This window comes from Corapipo altera, unplaced genomic scaffold (genome assembly GCF_003945725.1).
Source record: "Corapipo altera isolate COAL_440 unplaced genomic scaffold, ASM394572v1 97, whole genome shotgun sequence".
NCBI lineage: Eukaryota > Metazoa > Chordata > Aves > Passeriformes > Pipridae > Corapipo > Corapipo altera.
In genome coordinates, this window is record NW_020884998.1 from 1,028,002 (window position 1) to 1,054,264 (window position 26,263).

Sequence of the window (26,263 nt, forward strand, 5' to 3'; positions counted from 1 at the left end):
ATTCTCTCTCCTTCCTTGGCATTATTCTTCAGGCTGCTCCTTTCAGCTGTTGTACTGTGCTGTTGTTTTCTAAGGTATCTCTCCTAAGCCTTGCCCTCAAGTGGTAGTTGTGTTTCATCAGCATGCTTAGTTCTTATCAGCCTTTTGGGCTGAAAAAGCTTTTTCTTTATAACTCAAAAAATATTAGTTCAGAAAAATAGTGTCCGTGTGGTATGTACACATCTCTCTCTCTCTCTGTAAATATGTAAATATGCATTGTTGTGTATATGTGATCACCCTGTCAACTCCACTAAGCATAGCAGAGATCTTATTTGACTTTTTTATGGTAAAAAGGATCAAATTTTGGAAAAGCCATGTCTCTGGGTAGTGGTTTGTTTGGTCATTGTTGTTCTGATTAACATCCCTTAAATTCAAAAATACTGATTCCAGATTCAGCATTGTAATGTCGATATACATTGCTCCTAACTATAGAAATGCATTTGTTAATATGGCATGAATTAATCATAGAATGTGCTGAGTTGGAAGGGATCTGTCAGGATCATTGAGTCCAACTCCTGGCCCTGCACAGGTCCATCGCCAAGGGTCACACTGTATGCCTGAGAATGTTGTCCAAACACTTCTTGAGCTCTGTCAGGCTTGGTGCTATGACCACTTCCCTGGGGAGCCTGTTAAGAACCTTTTCTGGGTTAGGAACCTTTTCCTGATACCCAGCTTAAACCTCCTCTGACTCAGCTGCCTGCCATTCCCTTTGGTCCTGAGAGTGAAGAGAGCGGTACTTGCCCCTCTGCTTCCACTCATGAGAATGTTGAAGACCACAGTGATGTCTCCCCTCAGTCTCCTCTTCTCCAGGCTGAACAGAGCAAGTGACCTCAGGCACTCCTTGTACGGCTTCCCCTCAAGACCTGTCACCATCTTCGTTGCCCTGCTTTGGACACTCTCTAATAGCTTAATATCTTTCTTATATTACAGTGCCCAAAACTGCCACAATATTCAAGGTGAGGTTGTACCAGTTCAGAGCAGAACAGGACAATCCCCTCCTTTGACCTGCTGGCAATGTTTTGCCTGATGCCCCCCAGGACACAGTTGGCCCTCCTGGCTGCCAGGACACTGCTCACTCATATTCAACTTGTCATCAACGAGGACCCCCAGGTCCCTTTCCATGGGGCTGCTTTCCAGAGTCATGTCCCCAGTCTGTACATACAGCCAGGGTTGCCCTGTCCCAAGTGCAGAGTCCAGAACTTTCCCTTGTTAAACTTCGTGTGGTTGGTGATTGCCCATCTCTCTAATTCGTCAAGGTGTCTCTGCAGGGCCTCTCTGCCCTCAAGGCAGTTGACAACTCCTCCAAATTTAGTGTGGTCGGGAAACTTAGTATTCCTGTGAGTCCTAGGTCCAGGTTGTTAATGAAGATGTTGGAGAGAGCTGGGCCTAAGATGGAGCCCTGAGGAACCCTAGTATTATTAACAGTAATACTTTAGTAAGTGTCCTAAGATGTGGCAGAGAACAACCTGATTTTTGTGCAGGTGCCCTTAGAAATGCAAGTGGCAACCACTAAGACCCATCTGCTTAACTGTGACTGTTTACACCATAAAAAGAAATTCACTCTTGTAATTATATTCAGAATTATAGAAAGCTGTTGCTGCTGTAGATTATTTGATCCCTCTGGGGAAACTTCCACGAAACATAACAGCCTACATTTTTACTTTGTTAATTATAAAGCTGTGAACAGGAAAATGCAAGACAATCTCTACTATTCTTAGTGTAATAGTATCTTCCTAAAATATTACTGCCTTTATGAGTCTCAGTGGAGGGTCTTTCTTTGTATGGAAAAAACCCCACACCATCCTATTGTATAAATGAGGAAATACATTCCACAAGTATGAAGCAAATAATCGACACACATTTATCATGGTTTCTTATAAGTCTGCGCACTTAGGTTATCTGCAGGTTTACTCATGATTTTTTCTCCATCTACCCCATCCAAAACAGATGTTGTTTATTCTTTTGAAACATTAGCTTGTGTGTATTTTGCGAGAAAGGATAGATTAAAAATATTCTCTTCTTTTGTGTTGATATGGAGGAGCAGTTGAGAGTCACGTAGAGTAATGCTTTGCTTTTGGCTGCTATTGAGATCTTTCATAAAGATGAACATTTTTTTATTGCCCTCCTATCAGAATGTTTTTCTACGTTCCTAAATAGTGAAGATGTTACATACAGACCATTTTATTGCTTAAAGGATCTTTTCTTAGAGATGAAGATCTTAATATATCAGACAGGATCAATGGAAAGGACTAATCACTTTGTCTTGTCCATCTGGAATCCCAGACAGCTGCATATCCTTGAACAGGTCCAACAGTGTTTGTACCTTATTTGTGGAAATCAACTTTCTGTTTCTTCACATTGCCACATTATCTTCATATCACTTGTGCATTGTGGTTGCTGTGATCCAGAGTAGCGGCTAGTGTGGATGTACCTTCCCAACTCATGTTCAGAAGACAAGAATTGCTCTGTGAGGCTTATGGTTTTCAATGAGAATATAAAATGCAGTCTTTTTCAAGGTTTTGACTTTTTTTGGCTTATTCACTGTTACTTAAAAACGAAAAAAAGAAGAAAAGGAAGGAAAAAAAACGAAAAGGAAGACAAGGTGTCCTAGTCAATTCAGCTTATTGACCTGTATCACTCCATTGGAGGAGATACTCAAAACCTGGTTGGACCCAACTCTGGGCAACCAGCTCTAGGTGGCCATGCTTGAAGCAGGACCATTCAACTAAGTGGTCTTAAGACGTGCTTCAGAGAATTCTTTCCTTTGGTGCTTTGATATTTCTTATTCCACTGCGATCAGTTCTGCTGTAGTATGTGATAAGTAAATCATTATGGCCCTACTTCTGCAAGGTCTCTGCAGTTACCCTTCTCAGAGCATCATCAGTTTCATTGATGTGCAGTTGCTGGGCGCTTGTAGTTGCAGGACTGAAGCTGAGCTAATGCCCCAAAGTAAACATTTGCTGAATTTTGAAACCATCAGGCATATGAAACCATAGCCACTGTGATGTGCAGCTGCTTTTTATTGTGTCTGTGCTCCCCCAAAAGCACAGCTGTTGGAAGACACTTTATTGAACAGTAAAATCAAATCTCACAAAATTAGAACCAAGATAGCTCTGGGTGCAAAGTGTTTACTGTTGGCTTCACAAGTACCCCCCAGCACCATTTTCCTCTGAATTCATCAGCAAACCCTGGTTGTCACTCAGCTGAGCTTTAAGGTTAGAAGGCCAAAGAAAACTTCTTACAAAATAAAAATTGATTAGTAATGATTTTGTGTATATAACTTGAGGATGTGCCATAGTAACTCAGTCCTCTGAAGCTTGTAAGTGCTTTCTGGATGGTCACTGAGCACCAGATGGATTTGGCTGCTGTTGTTGAAATAATCAGACCTGGCTTTTTTTTGACAAGCACCATTTAACAACCTGAGTGATGGCCTTGTGCCTTTATTTCACCAGTGAAACCTATGCTTATGCTGCCTTAAGAGACCACTGTAAGCTTTTGGGATACTTTTAAATCTTTACTGATCATTTTCACCTGTCTTACTTTTTTTTATTACATCAAATTTATAGAAGTGTTAAAGCAAATGTATCAACTATGACAAATACGTAGAAGAGCTCCAAAGTGACATTGAGGACCCAGGTATATGTTTCTTGGCTCAGTCAAAGAGTATAAGACTTGATAATATCAGCAGTCTTCCTGCAATGTAATACTCCTTTGGCTCTAATCACATCCTGGTACTGTGTTCCTTTTTGTCACATGTGGGCAAGCAAAGTAACTTTACAATGCACATGAAACACGGAATTTGTACTTTTTCTTTTGAGTGGTGGCTGGGAGGAGTGGGAGATGTTTTGCATATAGTCTCTTGGAAGTTTTGTCTAAATTTTACTCTGGTAGTCTTTTGTTTTTTCTAGGAGTCTTTGTGGTCAGATAATACAGGGCAGTTTAAGAGCAGAGAACATTACACCTTCATAATTATTTGTGGGGTTGCTTGAAGTGCAGTTGTGCCAATTCACCTTCCTTTCTTACTCGAACTATGTGTATTCAAAGGGAGAAGAGATCAACACTGCGATTCCCCTATCATAACATGTCTGTGTGACTGTAAATTTTGAGGTCAAGAATTTGTGAGGATCAGTACACAATTGTGATCCTGTGATAATAACTGGCAGGTTTGCCAATTTAAGCTGGTCTAATGAAGCTGACGTAGTGATTAGTTTATGTTGAGATTAGTAGTAGGAGCAGAAGATTGGAGAATAGCTTACCAGGGTTTGGGTCACTGGAAGAGGCTGGTGTGTTCTATACCTTGGCAGATGAGTAAATCCTCAAGACATGTTGGCCACAGACTAGCTGTAGCAGAGCTGGCTGGTTTACCTCAGCAAGAAAGAAGTGGGGTAAATTGTCCTTTCTGGAGCTTCCTCTTGACCCAGGTAGACCAGAATTGACAGCTGAATTTGCTTGTTCAAGAAGTGGCCTGTGTACCTTTAGCCTTTGTGTGCCGCGTACACAGCCTTGCAGCTTCTCTGTCAGCAAAGAAGGGACAGCAAAGGGCTATTTCATTCATCTGAAAAGATTGTCTGAACGTATTGTAAAATTTTGACTAAAGCTAAAACAAGGTATGAGCAATATGACTAGCAATTTTACCGAGTTCAGCTTTCCCTCTGTGCTGTGATTAGGTTAATGCCAGCTGTGCCTAACTGTGTCATGGCGGGATCCCCTGTTGAGAAGTTTGAGAGTGACAAAGCACAGATGCTAGTCCAAACTTTCTTTCATTTCCTCTTGCTAGGAAAGGGATTGGCACTGGCCTGTTTCTGCTCTTCTTTTTTTGCTCTATGTGCTTACAAACTTTGATTTTTTTTTTAAATTTCTATAAGGGTGAAGTTTTCCAAAGGCAGCCACAGGACTTCTAATAAATATTACAGCTTGGCAGGAATCCTCCTGCTTTGTCTGACCTGACTTTCTGGGGTTTTTTTTATGAATCTGAAATAAGGTGAATTTCATCTGATCTGAAGTACAGGATGGTGTCTAATAGCTCAAACGGTTGTGCAGTCAATATATGTTTATGTGTAAAACTGTGGAAACACAATCTTTCTGATTCTTCTCCTACTTATGCTGCAGGAAGCTAGGAACAGCAGTGGTGAAGCCCAGGATATATTTTTGTGTGTATGTGCATAGAAATTGGAATAAATAAGAACTGGACTGAGTGTGGGTTTTTGGGGTTTTTTTTGCCATTTGGCTAATGACAGCTTAGATCTCATCTGGTCTGAATTGGCACAGCTTCACTGGTGTTGGAGGAGCTTTTATACTAATTCACACCAGCTGAGCTTGTTATGCAGTCAAGTCTGTGCAAATATGGGGTGGTGATTTTTTCCCTTTTTTACCTCTCCTTCTGCTTTCCATCTTGTGCTCTTGTGCTTGGTGATCTTTTGTTCTGCCCCTCATGCAAGTTCCAGGTCTGACCAATTGACTGCACATAAACTGCAAGCCTGTTCCAGAGTAGATCTTTTTACATGAATCTATAAGACTGCTAATTTTCATTCTAGGTTGCATAGATGTGTAGAGGATTTATTTTAAATCCAAAAAGAGGATTTGCACTTTTCTATAGCTTTTTTTTTACCTATGAAAAACACATATTAATTTTAATAGCTGAATACATTTCTGGATGGGCAAACTGTATTTATTTAATTTGATTTTTGAGGACTCAGAATGAATACGTACCGAAATCTGCTACTGCTGGTGATTCTTTCTTGGAGTTTGGTGGAAGAGCTTCTGTTTCTATTGTGACAACATAAAGTAGGAAGGATTTACATTCTTTCATTGAAGCATCACTATGCCTTAGAGCGTATCCCATTTTACCTGACTTGAGGGAATTACATACATTTTATAGAAAGGAAGCTTATGCTAACATATATGCAAATATATACTGGCATATGTGCAAATTTCTTGTGGTAATTATGTAAAGAAACCTCAATTAATCTGGTTGTATTTTAATGGCTGATAATATTTTATGGCATTGTTCAGGAAAGCAGACCATCATGATGAAAACAGTACTCAGAAGCTAAAAACCTCTTATAATGATGTGCAAGTGGTACACAATACATCCTAGACATTGACAAGTAAAATGAAATTGTGATCATTCTGTTGAGTTTATAATATTTTAGTACCCAATCATGCCTGTGCAACTGTGTAATGATTTCATAGGATTTTGTGGTTTGCGTTCTTAGAGGTATGCATATTTTGATAGTATGCTAATGAGAAAGAGATGATGAAAAGTAGGTTAGCAACTTCTGTGCTTCAGATGAGGAGTGCTCCATCTCACTGTTCTATCTCACAGTCAGTAGAGAAACATCCAGGGAAACCCTAGAGAAACATCCAGGGAAACCCTACAGTAGACAAATGTGATAACCAAATATTGTGTATCGTTCTTTCTAGCCAGGAATGCTTAGTAATTCACTGATAAGGTAAAGCTTGATGATGCTTATTGTCCCTTATTAGACAAGAAGCTTTTTAATATATGTTTGATCTTGAGGTATACAGTAAGGAAGTTTATAGTCTCGGTGTCTCCTGATAAAATGGACTATTTAAGAATTTTAAATGCATATCCTGGATTCTTACTTGTTTTCAGTTTGTCATAACAAATTCCTCACAAACAGTATGAGTAGAAACTGTATAATGAAGATTCTGCTAACACCACATTGCTGTGTAGAATTTAATACGTTTGGAAGTTCAAAAGCTTCACAAAGTTGGAGCGCAGTACAGAAACTTCTGTTGAAGTGTATTTTCATGATTCAGACATCAGTTCTAGAAATGAATAATTCTTAACTGTGTTGTTCACTTAGTTAATGATTTGGTTTCTCTGAAGAAGTGACTAGTATGCTTCAAATTTCATGATTTCTAAGACAAGGTTAATTGTAGCACTTCCCTAGGGTTTGATGTTTGCAAGAAGACATGAAGAACTGTGCTATAAAAGTGCTTCATAAACATTAGTCTCTCATCTGTGCCTGGTTCCTGTCCTCCACTCTGCACTGCTGCATCACTGCTGAAAAATTATTATCTTTTATTGTTTAATTCCCTTTGGGTTTGAGATGAGCCAGATGGTGAGGTTGCCTTCTAGGGAATTTTCTGTTTTGCATTGTCAATTTTCCAATCCCTTACTAGTAATGGAGGAGTTTCAGCATGTAATCCCCTTTGGTCTAGGGGATTTTATGTACCTGTGTGTTGATTTGATAATTCCTGCTATTTTTTATATTAACTTCAATCCAAACTCTCTGCATGGTACAGAAGTGACTAGCTTCCAAGTAATAAATACAGAGTTAAACATGGTATTGCTAATTAGTATTTGGGTACCTTTGCAGGATTTTTTTCTTTCTTCTCACAGACTGTAATAACAATAGAAATGTCAAGGAAATTTAACCACAAAAAGCATGCATTGCTTAGTCTTTTTTTTTTTTTTTTTTTTTTTTTTTTTTGGTAAACCATCTTCCCAAGATCTCTATTTTCTTTTTTAGTTTTTTAGTTTATGTTAGGACATGTCCTTTATACTTATATTTTGGTAGCAGAAATCTAGCTCTTGTCAGTGATGTGAGAATTACAGAACTAAAACACTAATGAAATTGTAGCGTCAAAGTCAAGGCAATTGTTGCTGAACAACTGAGAGGATCTGGAGTTTTTGTTTGTTTTCATCAGGATCTATTTTATGTGAGTGATTTATGTCAGGATTACGATAGGAAGTATTGTATTCTTGGCAAAATTTTCTGCTTTCCAAAATGTTAAAGTAAATCTAAATGATTATTTCTGAAGAACTAAAGAAAGAAGGCAAAAAATACTGTTTAACATTATTTGTAGGGACTGCATAGATTTTATAGGATGTGAAGCTCAGCAGTTCACCATGTTAGCTAATCCTATGCAAAATTTAGTGTCATGTGTAATTGGACATCTGGTGTTTTTAGTAACTTGTGGGAACCTCTCACGTTTTTATTTCCTTGACTGTAAGGATTGCACTGCAATATTCTTAAAGGGTTGTCTGAGTACATGTGTGGAGTTTTGTTTTCATTAGAAAAAAAAAAAGACCATATTGGGTAACGGGTTGCAAGACTAAGAGTTCTTTGAGTGTATTGTAGATTAATAGACAGTTTGCATAAACTGTATGGCAGGAATTTGTTAGATCTCACAATCCCCAGAAGCCCAGAAATGGGCACCCAAAATCAGACAGTTTTTCTTAAAGGAGATTTTGCAGCCCTTCTCTTTCTCATCTGTGAGATGGTGTCATAATCCCAATAGCTGTGTTAAATACTAACTAGTTTGTCCACTTTGCTTTGAATCATAGAATCATAGAATCAGCAAATGGTGAAGTACTCCTTAAATGACAAGTGACACTTCTGATTGTGATTTCATGAAGGAGATAAGTCAAAGATTCTACTTAAAATGTTGCCATATAAAAACTAAAATTGCATGCTTAACCATTCACTACAGAAAGAATTGACAGAGAGTTTACATGTAAATGACCTCAGCTACTAACATGTTAGTTTAAAATCTAATCTATTGAGAAAGAATACCACACTGCCATGTTTTACCTCCATTTTTTGGCAATGTTATACAGCTTTCCAGACTCCATTTATTTTTTAAGCCCTCTGAAATCCTATGTAATAAATATATATGAAGTTTTCTGTTGAGGTTAGTGTTTTGGGCTTTCTCCTAGCTGAAAATTTCTCCTTAGGAAAGATCAAGAGTGATTTTCGTATAAGAATTACAAGCACACACACACACAAAACCATGATCACAGAATCCTGCAGGTCTGAGGGGACCTCCTGAGCCCTGTTCAGTCATGTTTTAAATCCCACCCAAAAGAGCCTGTACCTATCGATGACTCCAGTAAAGTGAGCTGTCCCATCATGTCTGTAATTCTGGTGAGGTCGTGGCTCTGCACTACTCTTAGACTTTTATTTTATTTAGACATTTTTAATTTCTCCTGTTTGCTTCCCGTACTCTGTGCATTATGTTCAATCTTGCTTTCAGGAGAGAGGCAAAGTATTCCTAGAGCTGGTCATGCCACCTTTTAAAATAACTGTAGGTTTCCATAGCTTTTAATATTAGCAAGATCCCTTGCCCACCAGAGGGAAGGGTTCCAAGCATATGGTGGTAGAGTACAGAGCAAGTAATAGGATTTGGGCTGATTTAATCTTTGTCCACAGCTATGCTGATATAGCTCATATTTGCAAATGCTGTTATTCAGTAAGTTCAGTGGGTATATATAGACAAACTGATTATGTGTTCAGATACTACAAGATGCACAAATGTGCACCAATTGTTGAAAAGTGGCCCCTCTGTGTTTTCATTTTGTTGTTTTTCTTTTTCCGTTTCCTGAGAGAGGGAGAAAGTGAGGAAAGGAGTCAAATTAAGGTGACTTTGTGCTGGAAAACCTGATGTTATTTGATGTAAATATAGAATCATAGAATCAGCTGGGTTGGAAGGGACCTCCGAGATCATCAAGTCCAACCCTTGATCCACTACCGCTGTGGTTACTAGACCATGGCACTAAGTGCCACATCCAGTCTCTTTTTAAAAATCTGCAGGGACGGAGAATCCACTAATTCCGTGGGCAGCCCATTCCAATGTCTGATCACCCTCTCTGAAAAGAAATTCTTTCTAATATCTAACCTAAACCTCCCCTGGCACAACTTGAAACCGTGCCCTCTTGTTTTGCTGATGGTTACCTGGGAAAAGAGACCAACCCCCACCTGGCTACAACCTCCTTTCAGGTAGTTGTAGAGAGTGATGAGGTCTCCCCTGAGCCTCCTCTTCTCCAGGTTGAACAGCCCCAGCTCCCTCAGCCTCTCCTCATAGGACTTGTGCTCGAGTCCCTTCACCAGCCTTGTTGCTCTTTTCTGGACCTGCTCCAGGACCTCAATATCCTTCCTGAACTGAGGGGCCCAGAACTGGACACAGTACTCGAGGTCTGGCCTCACCAGCGCTGAGTCCAGGGGAAGAATCACTTCCTTGGACCTGTTGGCCACACTGTTCCTGATCCAGGCCAGGATGCCACTGGCCTTGTTGGCCACCTGGTCACACTGCTGGCTCGTGTTCATTTTCCTGTCAATCCAAACTCCCAGGTCCCTTTCTGCCTGGCTGCTCTCCAGCCACTCTGTGCCCAGCCTGTAGCGCTGCAGGGGGTTGTTGTGGCCAAAGTGGAGGACCCGGCACTTGGCCTTGTTGAACCTTATCCCGTTGGAATCAGCCCAACTCTCCAACCTATCCAGGTCCCTCTGCAGAGCCCTCCTGCCTTCCACCTGATCGACACTCTCCTCCAGCTTAGTGTCATCTGCAAATTTGCTGATGATGGACTCAATCCCCTCATCCAGATCATCAATAAAGATATTAAACAGAACTGGGCCCAACACTGATCCCTGGGGGACACCACTAGTGACCGGCTGCCAACTGGATGCAGCACCGTTCACCACCACTCTCTGGGCTCAGCCCTCCAACCAGTTCCTAACCCAGCACAGAGTGCCCCTGTCCAAGCCATGGGCTACCAGCTTTTTCAGGAGTGTACTGTGGGAGATGGTGTCAAAGGCTTTGCTGAAGTCCAGGTAGACACATCCACAGCCTTCCCCTCATCCACCAGGCGGGTCACCTGATCGTAAAAGGAGATCAGGTTGGTCAGACAGGACCTGCCCTTCCTAAACCTGTGCTGGCTGGGTGTGATCCCTTGTCCATCCTGTAGGTGCTGTGTGATTGCACTGAGGATGATCTGCTCCATAACCTTGCCAGGCACTGAGGTCAGGCTGACAGGCCTGTAGTTTCCTGGATCCTCCTTCCGGCCCTTTTTGTGGATTGGCGTGACATTCGCCAACTTCCAATCATCTAGGACCTTCCCAGTGAGCCAGGACTGTTGATAGATGATGGAGAGCGGCTTGGCAAGCTCTTCTACCAACTCCCTCATCACCCTAGGATGGATCCCATCTGGTCCCATTGACTTGTGGGGATCCAAGCAGCTCAGTAGGTCACTAACTGCTTCCTTCTGGATTACAGGGGGGCTGTTCAGATTCTTGTCTCTTTCCACAAGCTCCAGAAGCCAGCTGTCCTCAGGACAACCTGTCTTACTGTTGAAAACTGAGACAAAGAAAGTCAACCTTTTACTCATCTTTGATAACTATATTCCTGCCCATATCCAGTAAAGAACGGAAGTTTTCCTTGAACCTCCTTTTGCTACTGATGTATCTATAGAAGGACTTTTTGTTATCCTTCACAGAAGTGGAGAGATTCAGTTCAAGTTGTGCCTTTGTCCCTCTAATTTTCTCTCTGCATGACCTAACTATATTCCTAAACTCTTCCTGAGTAGCCAGCCCTTTTTTCCATAATCGGTAGGCTCTCTTCTTTAACCTAATTTCTTTCAAAATCTCCCTGTTCAGCCAGACTGGTCATCTTCCCCATCTGCTCGCCTTTTGACACACTGGGACAGGCTGCTCCTGTGCTTTCAAAACTTGCTTCTTGAAGTACGTCCATCCCTCCTGGACCCCTTTGTTTTCAAGGGCTGTTTCCCAGAGTACACTCTGAACCAATCTTCTGAATAGGCTGAAATCTACCCTCTGGAAGTCCAACGCAGAGGTTTTATTGACAGCCCTCCTTGCATCCCTGAGTATTGAAAACTCTATTATTTCATGATCACTGGTGTCCCAGACGTCCACCAACCACCGCATCTCCCACCAGCCCCTCTCTGTTTGTGAACAGGAGGTCTAGCGGGGCTCCATCCGTGGTAGGCTCATTTACCAGCTGGAGCAGGAAATTATCCTCTATACACTCTAGGAATCTCCTAGACTGCCTCTTCTCCGCTGTGTGGAGTTCCCAGCAGACATCCGGCAGGTTAAAGTCACCCACGAGAACAAGGGCTGGCGATTTTGAGACATCTGCCAGCTGCTTGTAGAACAGTTCATCACCCTCATCATCCTGATTGGGTGGTCTGTAACAGAATCCCACCAGGATGTCAGCCTTCTTGGCCTTCCCCCTGATTCTGATCCACAGGCACTCAACCTTATTGTTACTGACTTCAACTTCTACAGAGTCAAGAGACTCTCTAACATATAGAGAGCTACCCCTCCACCTCTCCTACCTTGCCTGTCCCTTCTGAAGATCCTGTAGCCACTCATGGTAGCACTCCAGTCATGCGAGTCATCCCACCACATTTCCATGGTGGAATATGGTAGTTGAGATAAAAACTTAGGAAACCTGCATTAAAGTAAAATGCAAAGTGAAAAAAGAACAAAACCACCTTGCATTTTCTTTCTACATTAAAAAAGAAAAAATTATAAAAATGAGACTGTGTGTATCTGGAAAGGGATTAAGAAACTCCAGATGGCTGTTAAAAAAAAAAAAATTAAAATGGGGGTGGAGAAAGTCAAGAAGAAACAGTTTCTATTGACTTGTTATTTCTTTTTTGGAAAGGTCATTGAAAATTTACACAGTGACAAAATAACAACCCAATTAGTATCTGTCCTGTAAAACTAAATGTTAATTTATTTCAGATTCTCCTCTATTGACAAGTGGGACTGATATTCAAGATGGACTTCTCTACATGAGTACAGGGCAAAAATACCAGACCAGTTATGAGTTTCTATAGCAATTGCTGTCAATTTTCAAACTGTAAAGAAACAAGATATTTTTAAAAACTATCTGTAGGTTTATTTTGTAGGAAGATTCTTTTTTAATTATATTTCTGATAGCTATAAAAGACACAATTTCATAATGAGAATAAATCTTAAAAGCACAGCAGCCCCATTATTTAGCACTTTAAAAAATTCCCAGTGGAAAGTAGTATTTCATTAATTGTCATTACATAGGAATTATAGAATTAGGAGGTCTAACATTTCTTTTATCATTCATTTCTTTAGGTGTCAGCAGCTCTACCTTTCCAAAATTAAGTTCAGTGCATAGCAAGAGATTCATTACTAACTATGAAAAAGGAATATTAGTTAGACAAATAAAAATTTTTTTTGAGAAGAGAATCTCTTTAATAGGGTGTTTAAATTGCAGTTCTTCAACTGAGCAAGACAAATTATTTTTCTGAATATATTCACTGCTCTGGAAAGAAAAGCAAATGAATAGTCTCTGATAATTCATTTAAGTATTTTAGCATTAAATTAAAATGCAATATAATCAAAGCAGTATCCTTTCATTTAGGTTGTATGTTTATCAGAATATTTCCATTCATATAGTCCATGAGGAAGATACAAAACTCACTGAGTGAGGGTTGGATCTTTCCCGTTGAGGAAACACAGACACACTTGAGCACATCTCTCTTTCCCCAACAAGGCCAGTGGTCTGTCTTCTGTGCCTCTGCCCTGTGCATGGAACGAGGTGACTTTTGGTGAGTAAGGAACTTTGCCATATTTTACGGAGGTCTGTGTATTTTGGTTTTTTTCCTGTTGTCTTCAGTGGGCATCAGATTATATAGTGCTCTAGTTTTGAGTCAACTTCTAGTCAAGTCTAATTACGTCTTTAGCCCACCTTATTTGCAGGTTTGACTGCTCATTGAAGGAGACTGTTGTTTTGGGAGAGGAAGAAAAAGGCATACAAGATATGTCTGTGTTCAGTAAATAGTACTCCCTTTCTCAGAGGTTGGGCCTGTGATAGAGCACTACTTAGGTGAAGGGGGTCAGACACCTTCATCCAAAGGGGTTTGTTTATCTCTGTCTTCCTCCAAAAACCTGCAGTTAGTGCAGGCTCTCTGGTACCGTGAGTTTGCTGTCAGCTGAACTCATCCAGTGCTCACTGTGAGATGGGCATGGCTGAGTCAGGCTCTCTGCAATTCAGTCCAGGGCTGTAGGCATCCCTCAGCACCTTCCCAGGACACAGGAGGCTCACTCTCTTTAAACCTTTGTGCCGTGTCCTAGCAAGACAGAAAGAGAAACCTTCATCCTGGGAGGAACCCCTGTTGGATGGAGGAGCACTAGGAAGATTTAGGAAGCAAAGGACATAGCTAAGTTTACTTCTTCTGCTGTGAAGGACCACTATGCAATTCAGTTTCCAGGTTGATCATTCATCTGTGGATGAATTTGAACTGTGAGGTGTAGGGTTCCACTCATACAAGTGTCTGCCTCACTAAGGCAGTAGTTGGAAAGCAGGAAATGGCTGCCTTTAATGACAGCAGGCAAGAACAGTCTGTGCACTTGAATACTGCTCTGCCTTCTCTTCCTTCCTGACCAAAAAAGTTGAGTGTAGCAGCATCTCTGAACTCAAACTTTTTGCATGTGGCCGCTCACTGTGAGCTCTTTGTTGTCCCAGTGCCTGACTTGAGACCATGGGGTCTGATTTGCAGAAGTGTTGAGTGCTCACAGCTGTAGCTGTAGTAATAGGGAGTTGTTCTTTGAACATATTAAACCCCATGTCATGCTTGGTGCTCAGCAACAACAGGCCCCAAGTATTTCAGATTTGGAGCAAAATTAGTAGCTGCTTTTGATCTTAAGTCTCTGTGCCCAAGTTCCAGCTGCAATACAGGAGGTAGTAATACTTCCTCAAATCACAAAGACATGCAGAAGAAGAAGAAGAAAAAAAAGTCTTTAATATTTTGCAAGCATTAACATATTATGGAATTGAATACTTCACTGTGAAGCTCATAAAAGAAAGAATGTGTCTTCAGAGCTCTGCTTGAATATTGCTCAGTGCAAAAGGCACTTGGGGTACATGTTCAGCAATGCAACGAATGCAAGCAGGGATCATTAACCATTGTCTCTTCTGTGTGCTGAACAGAACAAAGTTTCATGGAAAGATTAATACTTGTTTGTCTCATTGAAGACAGCATCATAATGTATTGCTAAGATGAAAGCATCTTAGTGTTCCTCAGGCAATCTTAATTCTAGCATTTCAGAATGTCTGAATGTGTCATTGAAACGCCAGCTTTTGTGTTAAGGCTCACTTTTGTGGCCCATTTTCTGGTTGTTTAAAATTGAAAACTGAAAAATGGAAGTATTCTGTTGTATATCATCACATTCTTATGAGTCATCTGTGCAATGCAATTACAAGTTTTTTAGAGTAATTCTGTCTGTATATACCTCTATTACATATACAAAATATTAGATATAATTGAGAATTTATATGAACATAGTGGGAGAAATATGGGGATTTTTTCAAGCAGCTGTGGATGATTGTGTGCTTTATGTGGCAGTCTTTACCTTTTTGGAATCTTTTCTAAGGAAAATCTGTCCTCCTTCAAAGGTAGATAAAGCTGTTCTGTTTTGTGCTGTTGGTCTCTGTGTAGTGGTGTGAACTGCTATATACAGTATATATACCTAGGCAGAGAGTAGTTATTGGACTATCCTGCAGCCCATCCTTTTGCAGTGAACGTTCCCTTCATTTCTGGCTGTTAGTGGTCTATTTCTACTCTAAAGCTGTACCTCCAGCAATACATGGAGAGATTGTCTGTGGGATACTGATGTGTATATGTGTGTATATCACCAGCTGGACATCCTCAGTGTATCAGTAACTGAATGTAACACCTGGTGTAAGAGAACACACAATCTGTGTAGTGGAGAGGTTGGCCGTTGTAGGTGTGCTGTAGATGTTCTTCGTACCAGCAGAACCAACTTCTTGCTGCAGGACTTGTGCTGTAGGGTTGTTGTAGTCATGCCGTTTTGCTAGAAAGAACTGCAGAGCATAATCTGCTTCATTTGTGTATTTTATTGCTTGTGTATCTATTTTCATCATCTTTTACGTGCCTTGTCAGCTGCATGGCAAGAGTGAGCAAGAAGCTTCTGCAAAATGTACAGCTAAGGTGCTTCAGCAAATTATTTCAAGGACTTCAAGCAAAACCTTTCCCTGTGTGTTTTCCTAAGCTTTTCTTATGTAGTTTAGATGGGACTTCACAATATTACATTTCTTCCAACTCAACAGTGGTAGTACTGCATTGTGTGAAACTCAATCAAGCACTTCATACCAAATTGTAATACAATTTATGTCACTTCTTAAGGAATGGTTGTATTTCAGAAAAATAATTATTAACTTAAATGTTCTACTCATAAGTAAAAAGAGCATGGAGGCCTGTCTGTATTAGGTATGATGGTCCTGTACTATTACAGATGAATAAGATGACTTGAAATAAAATACATATAAATTTTTTTAAGAAGTGGAGGGAAATAAGGACGAGAGTACTCGAAACATAATTTCCATTGTATTTGTGTCATATGAGTTCCAAAATCATGAAAAAAATTGCTAGAAATGAGGAAACTAATTAAAAAAAATCAGAGAAAGAAATCCTAAAGAGATTAGCATGAGGTGATTGCTCTGAGATGAAAGAATTTTGTTATCTTCCTTGTAATTATACAGTGATGTTTGTTTCATGATAAAACTTGAAGTTGAAATGGATGCATAGGGTCAAATTCATCTAATCTGATTTACATGTCTAAAAGTAAGTGTTTGTCTGTACATTTCTTATTATAGTGTGAACAATTATTTGTGATATTTTCTCCACATTTACAGTAGAACTGGAGGATCTGTTTTAGACCAGATTCTTAACGATGTGTAGCAGTGAAGTAGCCAACAGTATCCTCCAGAATTATGCTTCTCAGTATTTTCTTGCAGAAGCCTCCCCAAATTCAAGAATACATTAACAGCCATCAAGTTGTAAAAGAACAGGTTTGACTTCAAAACATGAATGGAGTAGGAGTGAGAACTCTTTTGCCTAAAGTAAAACCCTTCAGTTCCTGTCCCAGAAGAGTTCTAGACATAACAGTACCACTGAGCAGGTGTAGGATTAGGCACAACTCAAGTTCTTTCCTTGGTGATGCAGTTCAAAGGGTTGTGGCCACACAGAAGTCAAGCAGTGCACTACAAGCTAAAGAAACTGATTTGTAAGTTCAGGTTTTTCTCATCTTAGTGTTCCTCGGAACATGAGCATGAGAGTGGAAATGGAGGAGATTTTAGGCCCAGACAGAAGAGCAGGTCAAGGCTCACTATGTCTTTTCCTGAGGCACAGAACTGAGTCTCTTGAGGTGTCTGTTAGTGCTACAGCTATATAATTCCCGTTTTATGCATGCCTTGTGTACAAAATGTACCAGCAGACTACATTTTTGTAGTTGAGCATCTGTAGCTGTGTTATAGATGCAGACAAAGGTATTTGCTGGTGTCTAGGTAGACAAATTCCACCTGGAATCACTATATTTAGGAGCAATAAGAGAAATGTGAGAGGGTTACTTTGTGACATTATCTGCAGATTCTGTTTGGTAGTGTCTAAAAATATATATTTAAATCTTATCCATATCTTTAATAGCATAAGACCTATTGGTGGAAAAGATTTTGTCCAGGAACGTGCAATGGTTTAATTTTTTCAGATGGGAGATCAATACGTAGGCATGGGTTGTGAAGACAGTCATGCTTTGAAGAGCCCTTCCTGAGCAAAAGTAAGAAATGTCCTTTGAGTTATTGTAGCACAGAGCTGATGGAGTAGTTCCTCTAGTAGGAAGAGAGGAAAATTGAGGGTAATGCTTATGAAAAAATTTTTCCAGTCCATGCTATATGAGAATACATTTAGGTTGTGATTTTTTAAAAATAAATAAATTGTATGTACCTGGGACCTTGTCAGAACTGTTACAAAACACTGTAGTGGGATTCTATTGGAGTTCATAGCATATATATGCTGCACTTCACTATGAAATCTTCTTATAGCTTTACCATCAGAATGCTGAAGAGCTATTGACAGAGAGATTTTGAAATTCAATGCTTTACATTTATTATGTGTCTTACCTAAACCATACTAGGAAAGGAAGGACTATTATCCCAACCCCAGTTATAAGGCAAGTGATGCCTACATGATCATAAGGCTTTTCATGACTTTCTTCCCTAGAATGAGCTTGTGGCAGAAGAGTTAAATAATAAATTTTATCTGTCTATTATTTTTATATATTGTAGAACCAAGGAACTCCAGTCATAAGCCCAAGGCTTCTTTATAGTAGGTGCTGTAGAAACACAAAATGTGGTGTCAGTCCCTGCCTGTAGAAGTTGAATTTATTGTGCAGTGTCAGGCTTTCAGATTAACTGTGAGAGCATGCTGCTATCAACGTGTTTTTTAACCTTTTGATATATTTACAGGTGTTCTGGCTGTTCTGATTCTTGAACAGGAATATCAAACAGATGCTAAGAGCATCCTGTGCTACGATAGATAAACTGCTGCCTCTGTATCTTTCGAGGATGTCTTAATCTCTTGAAGACTGTATCACGTTGTGATGATCTTTGTGTTCTTGAGCCTTGCTCTGTCAGTTGTTCTGGAGGGAAAGATAGTTTTGTAAGACACTAAACAGTCAACTTTGGTGAAATTTTGCCAGGAAAGTTGCATCTGGGGGCAATAAATATATATGAAGTGAATTTGTCCAGCTGTACTTATACCTCTGAAAAAATGAGATTCATAATTGAATTCCTGTGTTATACTGTGGATGTAGTCTTTCTGCCAAGTAGCAGCCCCTCATGTATTTCTTTATAGCTGTTATTTTTTTCAAATCTACATGGCTCCAGTTTCTAGGGAGATTTAACAGTATTAAAAGATTTTAAAAGACTCAAAACCTCAAAATCCAACTTTGCCTGAATGAACAAAACATTAAGAGAGGAATTGGAGTTTGCTTTTACATACACAGAACAAAAAGAGCAATACTGGAGCCTGCAGGCAGAGCCAGGGTTAATAGACCCAAGGAGTCAATTAATTTTTTGCTCTGACATAAATTAGGACAGCAAATTGCACTGTCATATGTGGAGATTGTCCAGTCTTGAGACAGGGATAAAGGAAAAGACCTTGAAAACTAAACAAGCCATTGTAACAGCTATGTAGACTGAAGTACAGAGAAAAGGAAGACCATATACCATAAAAGTGTTTATAGTTAATGACTGATGTCTTGTATTGCTCTTGGGAGTTAAGTGGATACTTTATCTTACATAATTTGAAAGGTTGAATGGTAAATGGTATTGCTGTGTATGGTTATGAACTCTGAAAAAGTATCCAAGAGTTTAAGTAAGATTCTGTTTAATGGTGGTTTTGTCACTGATTTTGTTGTGTTTGAATATTTAGGAAGGCTTGTGGGAATGGGCAAGATGGCCTCAGGCAAAGGTAGAAAGATGGAAAGGAGCGAAGAAGGAGGACTGAGAAATTCATAGCTTCAGAAGCAGAAAGATAAAAAGAATTGGAAACTAAAAGTATCAGTTTGAGGTGGGAAAAAATAGGGGAAGTTCTTCCATGCTATTGTTTTGGTTCACTCTTTCCTCTTCTTGCTGATCTAGTTTTCCTGTCCTCTTCTGCTCTGGTCATCCATTTCCCCTATCAGAAATGTTTTCCTCCCAGCTGTTTGGCCTGGTGAAATACTGGTAAAATGGTAGAATGAATGTTAATTATATAGTGGAAGAAGGTAGAATCCAGTGGCTGGCTTCCCTGGGTAGAAATTTTTTAAACAGGCTATTCCTTTAGTATGTAGGCAGTTCTTTTGGTTATAGAACAAAAATAAACATAGTTATTAAAAACTTATTCAAAACCTTTAAAATTCTTTTGCTTAGTTTTCAAATGGAGAGAACAGAACAGATCAGTCTGACCCAGGAGATACAGCTGTAGTCTCAAAGTGACGATTATTGTTAGAAAATTATTCCACATAGGAGATTTAGAAAGATAAGTTCTCTTTCCACAGAATTGGCATAATTGAATGTTTACTTCTTTACTTGAGTTCTTGAGGAGTGGCTTTCTTAATATGCATAGTCTGAAAGCCAAGTCCTCATTTTAGGATGTAATTTAAACTGAATTGCGCACAGGAGCCTGAATGCATCAATTTAACAGAGTTACAAGAGAAGAATATGACAGTTTTGAATTTTGCTTTCAATGAGGAGAGGAGATCAGAAGAAACTCTGATAAGCTTTTTGGCCTCAGTTGCTTAACACCCCAGCCATCTGACTTTGCACTTTCAGAAGCTCCTCTCTATTAGACTGATGCCTTAATATTACTTTTTTTTAATGTAAAACCTTTGACTCCCAACAATACAGGAGTTATGAAGTAGAAAATAATTTTAAATGGCTTATTTTTAGAATGAGTAAACATGGTTTGCCTCATTGCTGTGGCACTCATGTAGAATGCACATTCCTAGTCTCTAGCAATAAGTAAATATTTATTTTGCAGAAGCTGTTTTTCAAAGCCTTGTTCATAAGCTGTCCATTAATCACATAGAGCTCGAATGTGGGCATAGGTATTTGTTGCCAGAATTTCTGATGTTTTGTGTCAAGTCACATGTTCATTATATCTATAATTTACTTTCTATGCAGTTTAAAGCTCTGATTTGTTTTGTAAAACACGATGTGTAGTCTATGTGTCCTTGAGAATCTGTTCACCCCTCTTCCCACCATTTTAGTTCCAGGATTTTCTCCATTAACAGTCATAGTTTGGACTGAAAGAAGGAGATCAAATTCAGGTCTTTGCTTCTGGAACTCATCCCAGACTTCAGCTACTCACACTTTGGGTATAATAATTTTTGTGCATTTTATGAAGAACACCTTGTGTGCAGGCTGTTGTGTGCTCCTGACTTTGCCTCAATCCAAGATCAAAATTTAATTTCTTTCACTTTGCGGTAACTGCTGAGTATAACAATTCGAAGACCCAATTTAGGCTCTATTGAAAGAAAGATTTCTTTATTGGCAGTTTTACAGAAGTAGCAAAGACTCTTAAATAAAAGCCAGTATAGATATTAAAATAAGTGTGACTGGAATGTAAACCAAAAGGGCTTTGTCAACCTGTTCCTAATACTACGTTGCAAAATATGTCTTAAAATTGTCGTACAGGGCAGAATGTCTTGCCTCACACTCCTTGAGAAGTGTTTCTGTGGGTGTTTCTGAGGATTCTGGGTGATATAATCCATAGATTCTGGCAGGTCATTATATATGCCTTAGTGAATAATTGGGAAGATTCCAATCCTGACTGATCAAATTTAACTTGCATTTATTGTTTCTTTTTGGAGAACAGCTGAATTGGTCTACATTTACATGTAAACTGATTCACCTAGGCTCGAAGCTTAAGACCAGGACAAATAGATATGACTTACCAAGGAAGATGAGGACTCTTGAGCTCCTCTGTGACACATGGCTGTGATGATGCAACCCTTCTGAGGTCAGATTTGGTCTGTCTCAGCCCCTACTGTAGGAAACCTCTCAAACCAATTCATTCTTTCTTATTCCATCTTTGGCTACCTGATAAGCAAAGCTTCCAGCCATTTTCTTCTGGTGGGTTGTCAGATTTTTCACCTGTGGCAGCAGGAGCCTGGAAGTGTACAAACCTTTGAGGGCCAGTTGGGGAAAACTCGTATGTAAGGAGGGCTTTATCTGTTCGACTGTGTTATTTCAAGCAGTCATTCTATGATTGCCCCACCAGATTCCTGGAATCTGCTGCTTTGGCCAGGTCTCATCAGAACATCAGCCTGGTTTTGCCACATTTAAAGCTATTCTGTGTTCATTCCTTCTGTCATGTTGACTCACATTCACTTGACTTCTTTGCATAATACTTGCCAAAATTCAGTGCATTTAAACATGTATTTGTGCTGGGAAAAGCTTTGGGTTGCTCTCTCATTCAGCAGGATGATTACCTACATGTTTAATTTCTAAGCCACCTGGTCATTTCCAGTCAAGAATATGTTTACAAGCATGCTTTAGTCTTGTTGAGCCCCCTAAGCATTCTTCAGATGCTTTAAGTCAATGTTACATTAACTTGGAGCTTTACGAATAGCAAGTTGGAGAAGAGGTCAGAGGCAAAATAACTGAAGATTCGTAGTGCAGTGGAGATGTGCTAATACTGATTTGAGGAGGAATTTTAATAATCTGAATTTTCCTTTTCTTTTTTTTCCCTCCCTCTGTCTGAGTAGAGGGAATTCTTCACTGACACAGCTTTCACTGCGGACACTTGAGAAGTTTGTGGTCTGAGGGCTGATAACTGTACAAGGATCATCCAAAAGACAAGTTTGGTGACTAGGTGTTTATTCATAGCTCAGATGACAATGCTCAGAGCTGCTAGCAGATAGAATTTTTTGTCTGGTACAAAGTGCAAAGACCTGTGATGTATGCCAGTCCTTCTTAAAAAAAAAAAAAGAAATTACCAATATAAAATCAAAACATTCATTGCAGAATTAAAGTACGTAACAGATCAATTAGGTATATATTGTGAGGGGAAAAAAGCATTACAATGAAAACCATTCTTATATCAAAGTATTAAAAAAGCACAAGTCTTAAGTGTAAAGCTCTGCTAATCAGAATATTGTTCTGCTTATATTCTGTCACATTCTTTTTTTCCCCTGTCTGATCTACCAGTAATAATACAGTATGATTACCAGTAATTACCAGTAATTATGTGGGGAAGGAGGAGCATCGCCCCCATCATGTATACTTAAATGAACATCAGTGAATTAATTAACACTGATGCTTAATCTGGCATCTTTAGGTTTCAGGTTTAGCGCTTCTGTTGAAATTAAGCAGTGACCATTCAGAACCCTCATGGATATTGCTACAGGTGCTCTACTTTACCTCTGGAGAAGGGGATGGATTGTGTTAATCAGCCTACAGAAACACCCATATTATGTGAAAGTCTGGCACTTCTGAAGTTAATAATTTTGTCACTGAGGCAGGAGCCGATGATCTAGGAAAGGCAAGCTGGAAATTTGAGGAAGCAACAAGATTGCAATGAATTATCTTCCCTTTTTCATAACCATAAAAATGTAATTACTGTAATATACAGTATATGGAGAGAAATAGTACTTTCAGCATGGAAAAGAAACAGTTTATGGTTTACACTTAAAATCAAAACTCAAAATCCTGCCCAAACACAAATTTCAATACATTCTGTGACGTCACTATTTCTTCTCTAAAAATAACTCAATCAACAGTGGCAATCTTTGCAGTTCTTCATGTAATAGCTCAAAGTCTATTGGTTGATATAAGCATATTGTTTGGAGCAGCTCTGCCATGAGGTACCTTTTGGGTTCACACCTGGTCCTCTGTTTCTTAGGACTTCCACAATTCAGTTGACAAACTGTCTGCTTTCAAAGGTCAGAAAGTGCAAAATCTTGCTTTATGAGCACACAAGAAGGGACAAGGCAAAATACCTAGACTCTTCTGTGTAGTACTCTTAAAAAGTTAACTAGATTCCTGTGGCATTGCAATACTGCTGAGGCTGCAGGTGAGACTCAGAGAGGTTCTGCTGAGGATCTGTTTTTCCAGAAAAATAGGCAGGTTCAAGTGAATTAATAGAACTGAAGTGATGAGTGTGTCTCTTTTCTCAAGCTTGTTATGCCTGCCTCTGTTTAAACAGGACTTGGGCTTGTTTAGTCTCAACATTGAACATGACAGCATACATAAGGATGTCAGCAGTGCCCAAATAACAGGAACTGTCTCCTTTCTGATAGCAGAGGCAGGGGTCAGAAAGGAGACTTCTGCTTCCAGCATCCTTCATGATGGTGGCGAAGCTGCCAAGCTCAAGGTTTCAAAAAAATTAGCTTAAATTAATACTGGGCAGGGAGGGACTGGTGTAGCCCTGGTCTAGATGCACAGCTGCAAGATGACTCAGGAACACACTGCCAGTGCTGATGGTGAGGAGTCAGTTCTGTCACACATGCACACATCCTTTCAGCATAAGTGTATTTATTTAGGCATTTGTTTAAGTTTTTAAAAGCTCTGAGCCTTTGCCAGGGCTTCTGGGCTCCCAGCTTATTTCAAAATCAGTAGGATGATGGCTAAACATAGAGTTAGTTCCTGGTGTTGAAAAAATCCCTGTTTAACAACTCAGTGCTCCTGCACTGTAAATGAAGGAAGGTATGAATATTTACTTTCCTGAAAGAAGTGTTGCATCATTAATATCTGTACAGTTCTTCTTTATTAAATATGCTCATCTTTTCATATTTGGTGCTGCATAAAAGAGAATTGTGTATGTGAGAGCAGTGGCTTTTCCCAGGAGCAGCAGCTCAGAAGTTCCCTGGTTGGAGGTGTAATGCTAATGCGACAGTGCCTCACATCCCATTGCTCTGTTTCTTCCAGAAACCTCAAAAGAGGCAATTATGATCCTTTGAAATGCTGGTAATGATGTTAGTGCTGCATAGGCTTGACTTGGTCTGTCAGACCAAGGAAAATATTCTGAACAGGGAATTCATGTGTCTCTTTTTAAACACAACTCAGTCAAGTGTGGAAATGCTCAGCTCTAATGATAGTAAACGGAAGTGGTGTATAGCATTTTGTAGCATTTCTCAAGCCTGGCTGAAACTTTGGATACAAACCGCCATGGCTGTGGCTTTGCTTTATTACAACTTTTCGTTCTTGGACATAGTGATGTACTCAATCTTGCTGCAGTTTTGATGGAAGTAGAATCTGTCCTGTAGCCTTAGATATTTCATTTGGCAGTTGTAGGATTTTCTGTCTTGTCACTTCCCCTTTTTTTTTTCCTCTTAGGTGAACATTTTATCAGTAATTTTCCATGTTGTGAACTTAAGCTCTTGAATTTTTTATCTTGTTTATTTGTGTATTGCAGCTGGTGCTCAGGATAAAATTGGCTGGGCATTTGGCTTGGGTTTGGAGAGGCTGGCCATGATCCTGTATGATATCCCTGACATCCGACTGTTCTGGAGTGAAGATGAACGCTTCTTGAAACAATTTATTGGGCCTCACATTTGGCAAAAAATAAAGTTCCAGGTAAAATAACAAATATATGATAATAATTTATTGTCAGTTAGAAGTATGTGTATCCCTAGAGAATATCACATAATTGAAAGTCTGTGCCATTAACTGATTAGGTTTTAAAGCAACAGCTTTACAGCTATCACGGTTCTCTGATACACTCCCATAAAATCCAGCTTTTGATGGTAACATTTTTTTCAACCAGATAATATTATAAGTTCCTGCTGATACCCATTGAACATCCCTGGTATGAGTAATGCTTAAGCACATATTTAACTTCTAAATATATCCAGAATAAGGATTGATTAAGACCTATGTCTGATTTGGTTATGTTCTTGAATTGTGTCTCAAGAATTCTGTGTCATTATAAATATGTGTCTGATGAAGAGCATTCAAAGATCATAACACATTTGCAGTTTTTTCCCATTGTTTTCACTATACATTCATTGAAGTCAATGTGAGTTTGCAATGTTAAACTTTGGTAAAATGCTTTGTGAACGTGTCTGGCCATTTTCAAGATGTCAACTCTTTTCTCCAGGCGACTGGTGGGGAGAGTGCAGGCTTAGCTTGTATTTGTTTTGTAACTCCTCTACTGAGGTGATTTTGTAGTTAACAACTTCATCTTACTTTTCTGTACTTACAAAGCAATCAGGCATAACTGTATTGAGTGGAATTGCTACTTTCATAATACTCTTCAGCATCAGCATGGGAAGGTTCAAGTCAGGTGTCATCAGCTGGTCTTTGGGAGAGTTGAGCTGATGTAGCTTTGTAGATGCTTGGTGAAGTCTGAAGTGCTAAAGCAGCAAAATACTTTTTGCTGCTGCCTTTTACCATTTTACTTGCTTTCTTTGTAAACAGCTTGATTATGTTTTTTTTAAGAACTGAAAATATAAAAGGGGAAATCAACAGTGTAGCACTTAGGTGATGTTTGACGAGTCTCTACATTGAATCAATAGCAGCATCCTTTTTTTAATTCATGGCAATTCCCACACATCTTCTCTAGTATAGTCAAAATAGTGTTTGAGATAGGTTTGGTGAGTGGATTTTGGTTTTTTTGGTTGCAGTTTTCTGATTTGGGTAAGAGTTTGGGATTTTTTTTTGATTGGTTGGTTTTGGTTGGGTTTTTTTTTTATTTTCTTTGGTGATAGCTGGCATTAGGGTATTCAGCTTGTAGTTTATTATCACTTACAGAAAGAAGACAGTTTTTTGCCACTGTTCCTAAACATAGATCTGCTTGTAGGTTTCCTTAACCTCTTACAGAATGTTTGTTCTTTTCAATAAAGAATGTTCAAATCTCCTTTTCAGGTCGTGTTTTTCTCACTGGTGTTGCTCCTGAGGTTGTGGCTTGATTTATAGATTGCAATCTGATCTCTGAGAGGGAGTTGCATGTCTAATTTCTCTAAGTTGCATATAATCTTCATGTTCAGCTTCAGATAAGTCAGGTGTAGTGAGTCAATCTGAAGATGCCAGCGGCACAGCTTACTGTGGATAGGCTCAGAGGAAAGGACATGTTTTCTAGGAAGCTAAAAGGCAAATTTTTTTATTAATTGATGCTGTTTGGTAGCATTAGCTGAGCAGG

The 26,263-nt window shown here is 39.4% G+C and overlaps 1 protein-coding gene across 5 annotated transcripts in view; it reads left to right on the forward strand.

Annotated features, from left to right (window-relative positions):
• FARS2 (phenylalanyl-tRNA synthetase 2, mitochondrial) overlaps window positions 1-26,263 on the forward strand; it is a 233,810-nt gene that overhangs the window by 111,420 nt on the left and 96,127 nt on the right. For all 5 annotated transcript variants that reach the window (XM_027666787.1, XM_027666792.1, XM_027666790.1 and 2 more), the window contains one exon: window positions 24,539-24,699. In XM_027666787.1, the coding sequence (XP_027522588.1) occupies window positions 24,539-24,699 (161 nt within the window). The remainder of the gene's footprint in view (window positions 1-24,538; window positions 24,700-26,263) is intronic.